Raw genomic sequence first — 17,381 nt, 5'->3', positions numbered from 1 at the left:
AACAATTAAAGGGTGATCATATGTTATAATTAATGATGGATTCAAATCGAATTTATTTGAGTTTAATTTGTTCAAGTTTCAAATGAGTTTAAGTTAAACAAATTTGAGTTCAAATACGGGAATTCAGTATTTTTCAAGTTTTATCTCAAGCTCGACTTTTAAAAGTGTTCGGTTCATAAAACTCTCAATCTTAAAAAATTTAATATGAATCAACTAAAATAACATTATTTTAATTAATACGTATAAAAACGATATTGTTTTAGTATCTAATTGAGTCCAAAACTTAATTCCTCTTAAACAAGCTGAGCTCAAGCTTAAATAAGTTTAAACTTAATTCGATTCGAATTTAACTCTAATTATAATTTAAATGTGAACTCACATACCAAATACCAATTTCTTCTTTGAAAGTATATGTTTTAAATATATAAAATTTGATAGTGTTACATCTATCTTAGAGTTACTTGAGATAAATTAATGTAAATCATGGGATAATATCATACGTACTTTTCTTATATGTGTATTAATATTATCGGATGATCAAATTATTTATTTATCTTAAATTTAAAACTATTAAATTATATTAAAACACATTAGTTTATATACATTAAAATGCAATAATAAATTTTTAGGGCTTTTTAAAAATAAAAATAAAAAGTTCAAAAAGTACATTAAAATTTTTTAAATTTTAATATATTTTTAATAGTTTCAAAAATAATGGATATATCTTAAAAAATATATTAAAATACAAAATATTAAAAGTTGGTTAGAATTTTAATATTTTTTAAGAGTTTAAATAATAAATTTTTTAATTAATAAAAATATATTGATACTTTAAATATTTATAACAGGTATATAATTTTTAATAAAATTTAATAAATTTATTATATAAATAGATGATAAGTAAAAATTGATTTTTTAAAATTTAAAAGTGAAAATACGTAAGTTTGGTCAAACTCTGGGACGGAAAGAGCCGATTGGTCTGTTCATAATCATGTATTTGTACAACTAATGGCGTAGGCTCAGCTTTCACGCTGGTGATGATTGACAAATTGGGCCCTCTCAGAAATCAGATTGCTAGGGATAGGCGTCTCAATTCAAGCCTCAATGGCCTAAATTTATTAATATATTATTATATGTATTTATTTTAAGTGTTTATATTTATATAATTAAATATTATTTTATTTTTAATTTAAATTTATTAAATTATATAATAATATATATAAATATGAATATATATTTATATATTTAAAATAAATATATATAATTTTATTAAATTTATAAAAAATTATCTTTTACATATCTATAAAAAGAGAAAAATTTATAAAATACACGTATTTGATTGTGTTTTCCTAATTTATTTCTAAATTACCTAAAATAAAATACGAAAAACAATATCATAATCACATGCATTATATAAAAAATATGGCAACATGGAATGAATCACATTGAGTTAAAAAAATTTAAAAAGCCATAGACATTACGTTGAAATGGTCAAGAGCACATAACTTATTAGTTTTTTATGAGTACGAGCTTATTTCACTAAAATTTAATAATAAACTAACAACAATATATTTATTTTTTCTTATAGCTCGAAGTCACTACTCCATCATTATTCTTAATTATTGCATTAATTCAAATTTATTTTCCATTTATATAAAAAGAGGATAATCAAAAGATCTTGGGAATATTGGAAGGACAATTTTTTTTTTTATAAGTTTCTTGTAATTCTTTTTCTACATATTAATAGTAACACTATAGACATAGACCAATATAGAGTTTATTTTGGCCAAACCACTTAAAACTATTTGTCTCATCATATTTGAATTTCAACTATTTATATCTTGCACCAAAATCTTATTAATCCGATATACTTATAATCGGTACAATTTTCACCATCAATAATTTGATACTAGAAAAAAAGCCTCTATAACACAAAGTTCTTGTTTTGTTATTTGTGAATTGGCAAAGAGTCATCATGTTTTGTTTTTTTAATTTCAAATAAAAGTCGATTCTTTTTTAAAATCATAAATTTTGATATCTAGGGTCATCTAATATCCTAGCTTTGGGTAGATAACTTTGGTTTCTTACTTGTATTGATAATTATACTAGGATGACTTAATTGTACTTGAAGAAGTCTATAGTGAAGTAAACTAGTTATTTAAAAAAAATCATAAAATGATTTAGGTTCAACACAGTGCACAAATATAGGTTTTTCGTAGAGACAATGATGGGTAATATCAAAGTTTTAACTAATCATATATTTGTCAACCCTCTTGACTTATAAACACCATTTAAGGTCCTCGATAACATAATTATTGCCCCATTCCTGTGTTTTTGGATAATAGAATTTGTATACCTCTACAAGTATCAGCAAAGTAAGTTGACTCCACGAGCATTGTGATGCGTGTTTCTTGTATATAAAAAAGGATATCAATATCACCATCCTCTAACTCGATAGATGTTACAATAGATGTTGTTTTTCATAAAAGTTCAATGTATTTTTCCTTTAACTCAGTATAATTGTTTATCTAAAAAATTTGAAATGAAAGATTTAGATTCTCTAAAATATTTTTTTGGAATTGAAGTTTCTAAAAAATGTCTTACATCCTTTAAAGAGACTAGAATGTTAGGATGTTAATCAATCAATACACCAATATAAGAAGACTTGAAATTATGTACTGAGACTGATAAAAGATTGCTAATAAGAGAAGACACCATTTCCTGTAAAGAGATTGATGTACTTAGCTCACATAAGGCTGTATCTTACTAGTGCATTAAGTGTTATAATTTAATATATGTATAATCCTATAAAAAAAACAAATAAATGTAGTATTGCATATTTTAAGGCATTTGCATTCTGATACATGAAAAGGAATCTTGTTCACAAATAACACATATTATCAAAGCATAGATGGATATAGTGATGTCGATTAGGTTAGAGTTATGGATAACAAATGATCCACTTTAGATTACTTTACCTTTATATGTGACAATCTTGTTATGCGGAGAAGCTAGAAGTAATATGTTTTTGAAATGCATAAGTTGAATTTAGGGGTATGACACTTGGACTTTGGAAAGCATTATAGATAAGGCTTCTCTTGCCAATTTTGGGTAATCTATTTAGGCAACCAATAGACTATGTTGTATCATAAAGTTTCATGTAATATTGTCCATAATTTAGTACAATACGATCATACAAACCATATTTGTTGGAGACTCAAATAAAAAATAAAGAGAGTCTCACATCTAACAAAAATAAGTAAAGCGAGTGATATATAAATATGTGAATTGATCCTTAATATAAATCAATTAGTTTTGTGTAATATATATTTTGATTTCTAAACTTATAGATCCAATATATTTATGACATGATATCAGGGTAAAACTTAACGGCGAGCCCAATAGTTTAAAATGTTCCTAGATACAAACGATAATACACCCAATAAAAAACCAACTAAGTCAAATGATGGGTCTAATAGTTTATGATTGTTGCACTTGAACGAGAATGTTGGAGACTCAAATAAAAAAAAATTTAACATCCAATAAAGTTGAGTAAACTAAGTGATATATAAGTATGTAGATTGAATCTTAACACAAGTTAATTAGTTTTATGTAATATTGGTTTTGATATCTATATTTATAGATCTAATATATTTCCGATAATATTGAGTAGAACAAATTTTTTATTAAGAAGAATCTAATCTCAACGGGAAAATTTTAGACTTGCCTAAGATTAAATTAAAGTATCAATTAGTTGATATTCTAACCAAAGCAGTCTCAAATTGGGTGGACATGCATCTGTGACATTTAGGCAATAACTTGAGGGGGAACGTTGAAATTTCATTAATCACTTGACTGCTTGCTTGATTGTAGGGCTGGACTCGAGCCAAGCCAGCTCGAGCTCAAGCTTGGCTCGGCTCGATTCGAGCTCGAAATGAGCCGGGCTCAGCTCAGCTCGATCGAGCTTGAGCTGGCTCGGTAGATTTTTTTTAAAATTTTTTATACAAAACGACGTCGTTTTGATCCATATATATACAAAACAATATCGTTTTGATATGAAAAATGAGTCAAGCCGTAAATGAGCCAAGCCGAAAACGAGTCAAGCCGAGTTTGGCTCGAGTCGAACTCGAGCCGGCCATAATAAACCGAGCCGAGCTCGGACTCGATTCGGCTCGAATCCAACCCTACTTGATTGACTAGTGGAAAAACTTGATTTCAAAAATCCATCTCTGTAAATTGATTGTACATTTATATTACTAAATATCAAAATTATTTTTAGTTAATATTTTTGGCACAGCTATGTCGCGGGTTATTGTATGGCTTGTAGGTTGACCTAATAAAAATATTAATTAATTATATAATTAAAATTTAATGAAAATAATTAAAATAAAAATATTATATGTTTAGTGGACTGGTTCACAGAAACATATGAATCAACCTGCCAAACGTCCATAAAAATATACAAATTGGCTCGTGAAAGCACAACCCAAACGGTTTTGGACTGTACCATATGCCCTTCAATCGTTAAGAACCAGGCTAGCCTGTTTGACGAACTTAAGACCAACTCGACCCCTAAGCATAATAAATCGTGCCAGAGTCCGTCTAACCTGACTCATTGTTATTTCTATTTTATATATATATATACACACATAGAGTGGACTGTGCTAAAACATCCCTTCCATTGTTATCTCCACTATAAATATAGATTTTTATTATATTGAAGCCATAAGAGCCGTAGGAAAAGAACACAAATTGACGATACAAGCGAAATTTGGTCTACAGCAAGGCACTGAAATGGATACATGCCGTTAATGTTACCACTGTACACTGTGAAAGAAAACAGTGAACATCTGGTGCCCCTGGTTCCTCCCTCAGAACAATAGTCCCAGCAATCAGTTTCTGCCGGTGGATAATAAGAAAATCAATATTTAAAATCTAAAGACAACTTTTTCCCCTTATTGTTCCCCACTAATTAATTCCAGCTAAACGAAACAGGACTGCCCACAATGTGCTTCCCATCAGACCACTCAATTCGACCAAAGCTATTCGTACTGGTAGCCATCGAAGTTACAGTGAAGGTGGCAGTATACGTTTTCTTCTCATTCATCTGTGTAAAAGTCAACACCGGTGGCTCCACAGATATTTTAGCTGCAGGGCTTTGTGATGATATCGACACCTTGTAAGTCCCCGGTGAGCCCACGTTGGTCAGTGTGCGCGGGTACTTGAAAACAATGGAGCCACTGCCCATCTGGGCTGCGTCAATATTCACTGCAAAAGAAGGATAGTTGAGATCAGTGAGGCTGTATTTTTTACCAGCATCACATGTGAAATTTCTTCTCGCAACACTGTTTATCTCTGACTCTGTGTAATTCAATGCACAGAGGAAGCCCAGATAATCATCCACCGTTAAATCATACACCAATCCTGGATTGAGGGCTGATACAGGGTCAACATGTCCAGCGCCATGATCAAACGGTGTGGAGGCTTTTCCTGTAGCAATATCCTGCAATTTTTCACCATTTTTATACACAATATAGGCGGTGGTCATGAGGGCTGACTTAATGGCTGCCGGGCTCCAGTCTGGGTGGGCGGCTTTAAGCAATGCAGCCAGGCCGCTAACATGTGGGCAAGACATTGATGTGCCTGATATAATGTTGAATCCCACGCGCCGACTATCCGTTGCCAACCCAGTTGGTCCCACTAAGCCTGACCAGCCCGCCAGGATGTTGACACCTGGCGCAATCATATCTGGCTTTAGTATCTCCGCCGTGATGGAGTTGGGGCCTCTTGAACTAAATGCTGCCACCACCGGTGATGGTTCAATGCCCAGTTTAGTTCCTTCGAACAAAATTGTCACGGTTGGGTTAGGATCTGAAAACAAGTATTTCTTAACAGCATCGCCGTATGTTTGACCAACAGCGGTGGCCGGTAACAAATGTGCATCAGCTACCAATTCTTCACCATTAGCGGCGGTGTTAGATAAAACCATCCCCAAGCCACCAGCTTCTTCAACTACAGCTCCTTTCTGAACCCTTGCATTTATTCCTCTATCACACAACACAATTTTTCCTGAAACTTTCTCAGGAATCAAAGTACCCATCATACACAAATTCCCATTTGTTGCGTTACTAGCATTACCAGCATAAACAAAAGGCAATAATTTTCCTGGTAAGGGGTTTCCTTTAAAAAGTGACACTCCAGAGTAGTTTTGGCCATTGCCAAGGCTGACAAAAGCCGGAAAGTCTCGGTCCAGAGTGCCGGCACCGACTGTGGTAATCCATGGCGCCACATTTGATAAACTGAACGAGCTTGGACCGGCGTTTCCAGCTGAACAAGAGACTAAAATCCCTTTCTCCATTGCTGCAAATGCGCCAATTGCAACACTGTCTCTGTGGTAATCAGACATGCCACCGCCGAGAGACATTGAAAGAACATTGACATTATCTTCAATGGCCTTATCAATGGCTGCCAATATATCAGAGCTAAAACAACCACCAATCCAGCAAACCTTGTACACAGCAACTCTGGCGCGAGGAGCCATCCCTCGCGCAGTGCCAGCGGCGTAGCCAAACAAGCTCGCGCCTTCAACAATGGATCCAGCTGCAGTGCTGGCCGTGTGAGTGCCGTGGCCATCGTCATCACGCGGAGATTTCGACTCTTTGCTTTCATCAATCGGGCCTAATATAGCCTCATAACCTTTCGAGAAGTATCTAGCACCGATTAATTTTCTATTACAATTAGACGAACTGAAATTTGTACCGGCTTCACAGGCGCCCTTCCAGTTACTCGGTACAGGGCCGAGTCCGGTGTCATCAAAACTCTTGCTTTCAGGCCAAACTCCGGTATCTAAAACTCCGATGATGACATCACTCCCGGAGGCTGAATCTGGGAGCATATCATCACTTTTATCCAGTCCGAGAAATCGGGGAGTCCGAGTTGTATGTAACTCGTACTTTAACTCAGGCAGAACTGAAAGGATCCCGGGTTGGCTCTCGAGTAAACGAGCTTCTTTAGGTGTTAAGCTCGTCGAAAATCCATGGATTGCATTGTCGTAAGTGTAAAGAATTTGAGCTGAGGCCGATACAGATTTGAGTGATGAATCATACCAATAAGAATGGTGCTCGAAGCTCGGTGGCATCTGGCGTTTTGCCATGTATACAATATAAGTCGATCTCTTGCTCTGGTTTTGGTTGTTCCGCATAGCCGCGAGGGACACGTGGCTGAAACCCAGAAGAACGAGAAAAATAACGAGAGACCTAAACGTCGTCATCTTCGGCCGAGAACTCTTGCTCTCTCGAAACAGAGAGAGACGAGATAGATATAGAAAGCTTTCAACAGCTGAGTGAAGAGTCTACGGGTCTGAACAGTGAACTCAGAAATCACCGGAAGAGTGTTGTTGTTTGAAAAATTGCGTTAAGACAAAAAGACAGAAAGAGCGTGTTTGTGGATACAGCTTAGATTACAGCAGCTTTTTGTTTTATGTACGTCAATCACTCACAGCTCTCTCGAGATTCTCCAATCCTGCTACTAGCCGGTACTACTGATTAGATAGATGACCTTTATCTTTTTCTTTTGCAGAAAAAGGGAAACAAACTGCAATAATATTCTATCTCTGCCATTTCGAAGAAATAGATTTTTATATTTGATATTTCTTAGTGTTGGGTGGATGACGGGTACTCGTCTTTATTTAGCAATCATATTACTAGTTAGTTTGCCTAATTAAAACGTAATTCTATAAATTTAATATTATTAAGACAAATTAATCTCAAATTAAAATAATTAACACCGATTTACTTTCTCACGGGAAGGTTCCAATGCAATACAGCTGATTCAACTTTGGGTGGGGCCGCAGTCACATGTACTATATTAGATAATAAAGTAACTTGTGAGTGGACTTTAATAGATAAAAATATAAAGCGGCAGTTTTTTAATTACTTTATCAGCCATTGCCAAAAGTGGACTTAGAAAGTAGCCTTCGGCAACCGTTCAGATTTCGCCGAAGCTCAGGGATTATTGCAAAACAAATGATGCTCCACCGCCAATAACTTTGTTTTATAAGGCGTGGTTGATCCTCTTTTCAATTCAGATAATGTTAAAAAAAGACGTAACATTAGTGGCCGGGTTCTGATTTCTCATGTGCAGAATGTTGTTCACATTTTTAATATATGCTTTCGCATTTTGAAACAGATTTTCTCCTCCTCCTTTTCCCATTTGGAGTTTAAAAAAATAAAATAAAATAATAATAATAATACAAGGACAGTGTGAAAAGGAAATGGTTTAACTCTAAAGAATAACCCACATAATGGGCATTCATTATTTGGTTAGAAATATTATAGGGATGATGGCACCTACTGCCAGGGTTTCATGTTCGAACCTGCCAGGTTGATTGTTGATGTGACCTTAAATTTCAATCCCACTACTGCCAACCTCCTGAAAATTGTGTGGGAGATTAAATTGGGTTAGATTAAATATTATTACAGAATCAATTCTCATCTTTGTTTTATTTAATTGAGCCAAGGGAAGTTGCAGGAAGGTCATTTCTTGTAAGAATCATGAATGCCATCAACTCCCTTCTTCAACCACCCTGACTTAAGAAGTGGAAATTATAGGTAAACTTTACCGTAACGGCAGGGATATATTATGATTTGAAGGAACTTCCCTGTTTAAAATTTGAAGTTGCGTTTACGACAATTAAGAAACATTTATTTGATTTAAATAATATTTTATTATCAAAATTAAAAAGATATTTTAATAATAAATTAATTTAAAAATTATTGATATAAATTATTATTATGTTTGATAAAATTTAATAAAAATAAATAAATAAAAATAATTATTATATTTAATTAGAGTTTATAAAAAAATACTAATTATTATTTTACTTAAATACTTTAAGTATAATTATTCTTAAATATTTTTTATGTTATCTATTATATTAATTAAAAATAAAAATATTTTTATCTTAAAAAATTTAATAAATAAGAATATAATTATAATAATTATTTAATATTTTTGGATCTTATATTATATATCATATTACTATTAATAATAAAAAATAATCAAAATTTTTTATTATTTATAAATTAAATAAAATAATACAAATAATATGAATAAATTATTTGAGCAATTTTTATTAACCAACCAAACGGCCCTTTAGTTGCCATGGCGAAATTTTAGCTAATGATTCTTGTAATTCATAATCAATCTTTAATACTTTTAAAACCACATTGTAATAATTTGTAATAAAAAAAAAAAGAAAAAAACAATTTTATCCGTCGTGAAAAGGTTGATATTATTAGCATTTAAAGATAATTGTTTGAGAGCTGAGATGAGAAGCATTAAGAAGTCCATCGTATTTGTTGGGAAAAAGTACGGAGAAGTAAATGATTGCCTGCTCTACTGACTGGGGAACGTGTTTGAGAATTAATGAATGTCACAACAATCTTTGTTAGTGACGATGAGCCGATGACAGTGCTTCCGCTGTTTTGTCTTAATAGTAAGGTCTTAATTATATAATAATATATTATTTTATTTATATATATAAATTATATATTAAAAATAAATATATATAATTTTATTTATATATATATATTATTGTTGTCAGGCTCGGATCGGAGCGGTTAATTGAACCAGTTGGACTGGGCGTTGGGGCCTTTGGTGGTTCTATTTTCTTCTCGAAACTGTATTACAATGCAAACCGCTTTCACCCATGGTTAAACCAGTCAAATTGAGTTAATGTCCGTGCCAAACATGAGTCAAAGTGGTTGAGCCAGCCAGAAGAGTACACTTTGACTTTGACTACTTTTTGAAATCTGAATCTATTGTAAAACTTTTCTCATTTCTCATTGGAACAACCACTACAATCCTATCCTCCTAAAATTCAAAAATTCAAATTACCGACATGCTCCTTCCTTTCCTGCCGGCGCCACCACCACCACTGCGAAATTAAAATCATTCCTCCACCATTTGATAACACACATGAATCTCCATCTCCTTTTTCTTTGACTGATACAATAAACACCTTTACGTCTTCGTTTTCTCCCAAAAATCAACTCTACACGATCAAAACTCACTATAGATGGAAGAGAGTAAGACTAGAGATGATGAAGTTGGGGAGGAGGCAATGATGATTGGACAAAACTCACTAGAGATGAAACCACGGTCATGAGTGTTGTTATCGGAGGAGCTGTTAGGGTTAGGTTTTGTTAGGTGTAGGAAACAAAGAGAAAGAGATGGTTTGGTTGTGGAGAATTTGGAAAAAGATTAAGAAGGACCTTTGGTTCAGAAAGATTGCAAGAATTAGTAGAAATCAAAGTAGCCAAACAAGAAAAAAATAGAGCAATTACTGAATATTCCTCCACACTTTTTCGTTAATTCGATTTAGGCATTTATACAGAATTTATACAACAAATCAACGGCCAGGTTGGCCATCTAAATCAACACCGTTGAGACATAATTGCTTTAACTAACGAGACCTAAACTTTGGAACACAGTTTGATCTTTATCAAAACTAAGACACTTTGAAGTGAGAAGAAGTAGAAGAAAGAAGAAACGAAGTGTCCAGAAGAAGCTTCATTCTCTGCCCATACAGTGCACTTTTGGTTTAATGAACTTAAACCAAAACGCACAACATTTGTTAAAAGTTAATATGGGCTGCAACTTTACATTTGGACTGCTACACCTCAACAGCTCCTGCTCTCTTCTAGTTGGGTTTCGGAACATCAGTAGAAATGGGCTTCAAGGAGACTCAACTGCATTTCTAGTTTAACAGGTTCAAATATTCAATTTCTCACATGCTCTTTCCTTTGTTGCCGCCACCGCCACCACCACCTGAGATCATTCCTCCACCATTTGATAACACACATAAATCTCCATCTCCGCTTTCTTTTACTGATACAACAAATACCTTTACCTCTTCGTTTCTCCCAAAAATCAACTCTACATGGTCAAAACTCACGAGAGATGGAAGACAGTAAGACTAGAGACAATAAAGTTGGAGAGGAGGCAATGATGACTGGACAAAACTCACTAGAGATGAAACCACGGTCATAAGTGTTGTTATTGGAGGAGGTGTTAGGGTTAGGTTTTGTTGGGTGTGGGAAATAAAGAGAAAGAGATAGTTTGGTTGCGGAGAATTTGGAAAAAGATTAAGAAGGACCTTTGGTTCTGCTACACTACTATTATAATCAGGAAGCTGTCAGGATTTTAGACATGTCTTCAAAAACCTCAGCATCACTTGCCTTCGTCTTTGCATTCAACATTCTCTTCTTTACCCTAGTCACTGCATGTAGCTCTTGCCCTAAACCAATGCCAACCCTCGGCTCAGGATCTTTCTCTGGATCAGGATCGGGATCAGGTTCAGGATCAGGCTCGGGAACAGCTTCCTGCCCTAGGGATGCTGTTAAACTAGGTGTATGCGCTGATGTGCTTGGTGCCCTGGTGAATGTGACGGTTGGCACACCACCTGTAACTCCATGCTGTTCTCTCATTCAAGGCCTTGCTGATCTTGAGGCTGCAGTTTGCCTTTGCACTGTCATCAAAGCCAACATTTTGGGTCTCAACCTTAATCGCCCAGTATCTCAGCTTACTTTTGAACGTCTGTTCTAGGAACGCTTCCTCTGGCTTCCAATGTGCCTAGTAATATTTCTATTTCGTTGTTTCCAACTTCTAAGATTATAAGTTATGCATTATCGTGTCGTTTGCTGCCAGTTTAACTCTCGTTGTGATGGTGTGATGGTATTCTGATTGTGGGCTGATGGTGAATAAGTTTGTCTTGCTTCCATTGTTACTTGTCGCTATTGTGCTTCTGTTGAAAATAATATTCAACATGGTTTATACGTGTTTATTATAAACATGTCGATTGTTTTCTTGATCTCATACTCTCTTTTCATTTTTTAAATGAAGATTTGGAGATAATTCCTGACAGGATCTTTTTAGGTTTTGGAAAATATAAAAATTTTTTTAGTTATAAAAACCTAAAAAAACTATGTTTAATTAGTAATTACATATGTTTTACACAGTAAATTTTATATTTTGTATACTTTTCATCAAGGATGGATAAAACATTGATTTTTCAAATAGCTACTTAACCGGTAAATTCAAACAGCAACAGTTTTCAAACACAATAAATTCAAACAAACGAAAACATCAGTTTTTTAAATAGTTTACAAAGCCTTGGATACACACCAGCTTCCCGTCGTTGTCTGAAAAGTCGCCAATCAATAGCAACGGAAACTCATCGTCGTCAGCCGTCGTCTTAGCCTGAGAAGTCGCTGTGAAAGGTTGCAGTATTGCTGTGAAACTGCTGTCTTGTGAGCCTGCAAACCACCACCCCTCGGCAACATCGTCGTCGTTAGCAGGTGTCTTTAAACCATCGTCGACAAGAGATGAATCAACGGCGGTTTATTAATACGTGCAGTCGGAGAAATTCATCGGTTGCAACAAAACCCTTCTACGTCTGCGTGCAATGCAAGGAACAGGATACATCATGAAAGAAATAAAACTATTGCTTTTACACACAGCTTCTGAACCGGGAATCGCCTTGACCGGTTGGACCGCGGTTCAGACGCAAACCGGCGGTTCGATCGCAGTCCAACTCGAAATTAACATTATAACGGTTTTATGTTAAACAGTAATCGGCTACAGTACCGGTTCACGGTCAAACCGGTCCGGTCCGGTTTTGAAAACCTTGAGTATGATTATTACTTTTTGGTTTTGGCTATTATATTTAAATTTAATTTAGAAATTTAAAGAAACAACAGTGCCAGCTTTCCAAATCAGACTAGTTGTTTTGGCTGAGACTAAAAAGGAAAAATACAGAATAAAATCTTGCACCCATAGTTGGCCCAACTTATTCTTTCAGTAATTAATCACCGTTTACATATTAACGTCAATCTTTTCTATATGGCCACCACTTAGATCCAAATACCATTTTTCTTCTTTTCCGGATGTTTGTACAAGATGTAACATTGTGAAAATTCATAATTCAGTATGACACAAAAGGTTCAAAAGACATAACACAAAAATTTCAAAAGTAGACATGATGAAGATGCTTGATAAATCAACTCATTCATGATTTTTCTCATCAATTCTGCTGGTTATTCAATAATATAATGAATACACAGTTAGAGATAGAAGTTAAGGTAGCTAGTTGTATTTTCCTTGTTTGATGTAAAGATCTTCTACAGTGATTAGTTGTTTCATCTTGTCATTTTCTTAGTGGAAGTTGCTTGCTGCACTGTTGTGTCACAGGCACATTAAGACACCCACCAGTATGGGCTCCACAAGATCATATTGATGAAATTGTGTGCTCAGCTTAGATTAGAATATTCAAATAAAACTTTGTCGTGATTTGTTAATTTTTTTTCTTCTTTTCACATTTTGTGGAGTCTCGTGAGTTTTGGCCATGTAGAGTTGATTTTTGGGAGAAACGAAGAGGTAAAGGTATTCGATAGGTGTGGGAAATATAGAGAAAGAGATAGTTTGGTTGCGGAGAATTTGGAAAAAGATTAAGAAGGACCTTTGGTTCAAATATTCAATTTCTCACATTATGCATTCGATGCGTATGAGTGGAATTGGATCAACCCCAACGGAAAACATGCCTTCATCATTCTTACATACTATGAAGCACAGAAATGGAAACAGAGAAATGTGGAAATGCAAAAACGGAAACGTATTTTTCAAAAAATATAAAAAATGGAAACGTGAAAAAATTTATAAATATGAAAATATAAGAATTTTTTTATAAATACTAATTTTTTTATAACAAAAATATATAAACTTATATAATATAAAAATAAATTAAAAAAATGAAAAGAAATAATACTATAAAATATAATTATAGAACCTATTATAAATTGTTCTTGAGTAAACATATATAAATATTTAAGAAAAAAACAATAATACACATCAATCTATATAATATATCGGGGAAGAGATGAGTAACACATTGAAGAGTAGAGAGGAGATAAATTCAATATGAGATTTAAAGACATTTTCAGTTTGAAAATATAAAAGATATGTGTTTAATCGATTTCATGATTTTTCTTCTAAAAGAAATGTGTTTCAAAATTTTTTAAAAATTTTGAAATGACCCGAAACGTTTGTTACAAGTTTCGGAAATGGAAACGTTTTTGAAACGTGGAAACGCACCCCATTATAAGTTTCCGTGCTACTTTGCTTACGTATGACCATGTCGTTTATTTTCTGGGATAACATAGTCGAATATACTAATGACTTCAATAATCAGGCTACAATTTTTTTATAAGGTCTGTATTCTATTTAGTAAGCAACTAAAACCAACCAGGATTGATCGTTGTTGTATCTGAAAATTGGGTGACATGGTGAGCAGCGGCGGAGCAGCGAGCGACGGCGGAGTAACTGGATCAAAAGGAAGCAGTCAGAACTTGAAGAAGGGGCCATGGACGGCGGCGGAGGATGCAATCTTGATGGAGTACGTGAAGAAGCATGGTGAAGGTAACTGGAATTCTGTGCAGAAGAATACCAGGTTAATGAGATGTGGGAAGAGTTGTAGGCTTCGATGGGCTAACCATTTGAGGCCTAATCTAAAGAAAGGTTCTTTTACTCCTGAAGAGGAGAGGATCATCATCGAACTTCATTTAAATATAGTAGCGTATTCTGGCAAAAATTGCTGATTGTAGTAGAAATTTACTTTTTTGAAACTGCAGGGGTGTTAAGAGCTTAGAAAATTGTTGAGAGGATAAGAGATAAATATTAATTTGAGTAGTAGAAATTTCTTAGGAGGGTCAATTGATATTTTCTATATCTAGGTTTCTCGACTTAAAGTTTTCGAATTTTAGTTTCGTTTTTTCTGTTTTAAGGTTTTTCTATATGTAGTTTTTGTATTTGATATTCAGTTTTTTGATTTTTGTGCTTTTTTGACATATTTTACGATAAAATGATGTAATTTTAGTTCGATATTTTGATTTGTTTGTTTATAGAATATATCGATTTGTATTTTTGAATTTCAGTTTCGTTTTTTTAAATTTTACCGTTTTATGATATATCAACTCGTATTTTTTAGATTTCTGAACGATTTTTCGACTTGTAACATTCTAACGTATTTCAACTTATAGAATTCAAATTTCAACTTCGTTTTTTTTATTTTCGCTATTTTAGGATAAATTGACTCATATTTTTGGATTTTCTAACGATTTTTCGATTGTTAACATTTTAGGGTATTTCAACGTATAGAATTTGAAATTGAGTTCCGTTTTTTCAATTTTTGTCATTTTAGAATATATCGACTCGTATTTCTAGATTTTCAAACTTTTTTTTTATTGTTGATATTCTAGGGTATTTCACCGTATAGAATTCGAATTTGAGTTTCGTTTTTTTTATTTTCACATTTTTAGGATAGATCGACTCATATTTTCAGATTTCTGAATGAAATTTTGATTGTTGACATTCTACGGTATTTCAACGTATAGAATTCGAATTTCAGTTTTTTTTTTTTTTTTGCTGTTTTAGGATACATCAACTCGTATTTTTAGATTTTTAAACGATTTTTCGATTATTAACATTCTAGGGCATTTCACCATAAAGAATTCGAATTTGAGTTTCGTTTTTTCGATTTTCATTTTTTTAAGATAGGTCGACTCGTATTTTCAAATTTTTGAATGAATTTTCAATTTTTCACATTCTAGGGTATTTCAACGTATAGAATTCGAATTTCAGTACTGTTTTTTTTTATTTTCGCTGTTTCAGGATATATTGAAATATATTTCAGATTTTCAAACGATTTTTTGATTGTTGATATTCTAGGGTATTTCAATGTATAGAATTCGAATTTTAATTTTATTTTTTCAATTTTCGTCGTTTTAAGATATATTGATTCGTATTTTTAGATTTCTGAATGAATTCTCGATTATTGACATTCTAGGGTATTTCAACGTATAGAATTTGAATTTGAGTTTCGTTTTTTCGATTTTCACCCTTTTACGATAGATCAACTCATTTTTTCAGATTTTTATACGAATTTTTAATTTTTCATATTCTATGGTATTTCAATGTATAAAATTCGAATCTCCTCCGTCCAAAAGATGACAAAGTTAGAACATTCATCTGTAATTTAAAAAAATATTAACAACATATGTGTTAATAACAAACATAAGGGAAGAAGTACCTGATCAAATACATAGGTATTAACAATTGGGTACGTACTTGCATGGTTTCTCTTTTCGTAAAATTATCGTTGTATAATACTAAGAATGAACTCGACGAGCATGTGTGGCAGAGGGCATGTCTGACAAGGGCGTTAAATGACTCTACAATATTAGTTGTCATGATGTTGTATCGATGACCCAGAAAGTGTGCTCTACTCTAGTGCTCAAATCCGACCTCATATAAATAAGTCTCAACTTGAGGGTTTTTTGAATGAAGAGATCTTATCATAGTCTCAAATTCTACTTCTGTGTATGATTTCACGGTTTTCTAATATGCACCCGCAACCTGCAAGGTGGTAAATAATATGAGAATTTTATGATCAAAATGTATGAAAAAGTTAAACATTTCAAAATTTTAATACTTGTTTAAACACATTACCTTTGAGTCTCGTTTGTACTTTGTCCATATGTTACACAGAAGGTGATGATAACAACATCCATGGTAGACATCTGGAAAAACTTCAACCATTGTAGAATATATAACATGATGTCACTATGAGATTATCGCCAACTCGAAGAGATCATGGATGCATCTTTAATCTTCCTGAGAAATCAACACCATATGTCGTGCTCTTATTTTTTATCGACACCGAAACTAATAGGGTATATTTGATTATTACCATCGAGACCCACCGCAAGGAATGAATGATCTAGATATCGACCTTTAAGAAAAGCAGCGTTAATACAAATTATGTGTACCCACTTTGAGTATACAAATGAGAATATACTTAATGTGTATCATCAAACGATTAAGTGATTTTGAATGAAAGATAAAGTAATACTCAATTTTATAATAACATATTGTATATATACTCAAAAATAGATATGCATCAGGTGAAGGCACCCAATTTAATTGATTAGCCAACTTTTATAATATAAATAAAAAACAATAATACTCAGAAATAATAATAGTATATGTACAACTTTGATTACAAATAATGATGTATTACCATATAATTAAGTGTTATTTTATCTTTAATTTTTAACTATCTAATCATATGATAATGTATTATTATTTATGTATAAAATTATATACGTAATACTGTTCAATAAGAAAATTAACCTTTTTCAAACCTTTTATTATTTACAGTTTGGACTTTGGACCATGTTACACGAAGTGGGTCTTCCCCTTCTGTTGGGAGCCCCATCACTTCTTTTGGCCCAAAGGCTCAACCTGGCAGTGGTAAACGCTACGTG

At 33.2% G+C, this 17,381-nt stretch overlaps 3 protein-coding genes across 3 annotated transcripts; 2 read left to right on the top strand and 1 right to left on the bottom strand.

The window, feature by feature from the left end:
• Window positions 1-4,689: 4,689 nt before the first annotated feature.
• Window positions 4,690-7,621, bottom strand: LOC123218631 (subtilisin-like protease SBT1.7). Its single transcript, XM_044640145.1, has one exon. The coding sequence runs from the start codon at window positions 7,268-7,270 to the stop codon at window positions 4,973-4,975; it is 2,298 nt and encodes a 765-aa protein (XP_044496080.1). The 5' UTR covers window positions 7,271-7,621; the 3' UTR covers window positions 4,690-4,972.
• A 2,206-nt stretch (window positions 7,622-9,827) lies between these two features.
• On the top strand, window positions 9,828-11,854 carry LOC123216762 (14 kDa proline-rich protein DC2.15-like). The gene has a single exon (XM_044637326.1). It carries the CDS (start codon window positions 11,212-11,214, stop codon window positions 11,605-11,607), a length of 396 nt encoding a protein of 131 aa, XP_044493261.1. The 5' UTR covers window positions 9,828-11,211; the 3' UTR covers window positions 11,608-11,854.
• A 2,443-nt stretch (window positions 11,855-14,297) lies between these two features.
• On the top strand, window positions 14,298-14,703 carry LOC123211676 (transcription factor GAMYB-like). The gene has a single exon (XM_044630538.1). It carries the CDS (start codon window positions 14,340-14,342, stop codon window positions 14,652-14,654), a length of 315 nt encoding a protein of 104 aa, XP_044486473.1. The 5' UTR covers window positions 14,298-14,339; the 3' UTR covers window positions 14,655-14,703.
• Window positions 14,704-17,381: the final 2,678 nt, after the last annotated feature.

The sequence above is a fragment of the Mangifera indica genome, chromosome 1, assembly GCF_011075055.1.
Source record: "Mangifera indica cultivar Alphonso chromosome 1, CATAS_Mindica_2.1, whole genome shotgun sequence".
Taxonomy (NCBI): Eukaryota; Viridiplantae; Streptophyta; class Magnoliopsida; order Sapindales; family Anacardiaceae; genus Mangifera; species Mangifera indica.
This window is presented reverse-complemented; position numbering and strand designations above follow the sequence as displayed.

Excerpts from the sequence above, each read along its gene's own strand:
- LOC123218631 (XM_044640145.1), bottom strand. The coding sequence starts at position 7,270 with ATGACGACGTTTAGGTCTCTCGTTATTTTTCTCGTTCTTCTGGGTTTC.
- LOC123216762 (XM_044637326.1), top strand. The coding sequence starts at position 11,212 with ATGTCTTCAAAAACCTCAGCATCACTTGCCTTCGTCTTTGCATTCAAC.
- LOC123211676 (XM_044630538.1), top strand. The coding sequence starts at position 14,340 with ATGGTGAGCAGCGGCGGAGCAGCGAGCGACGGCGGAGTAACTGGATCA.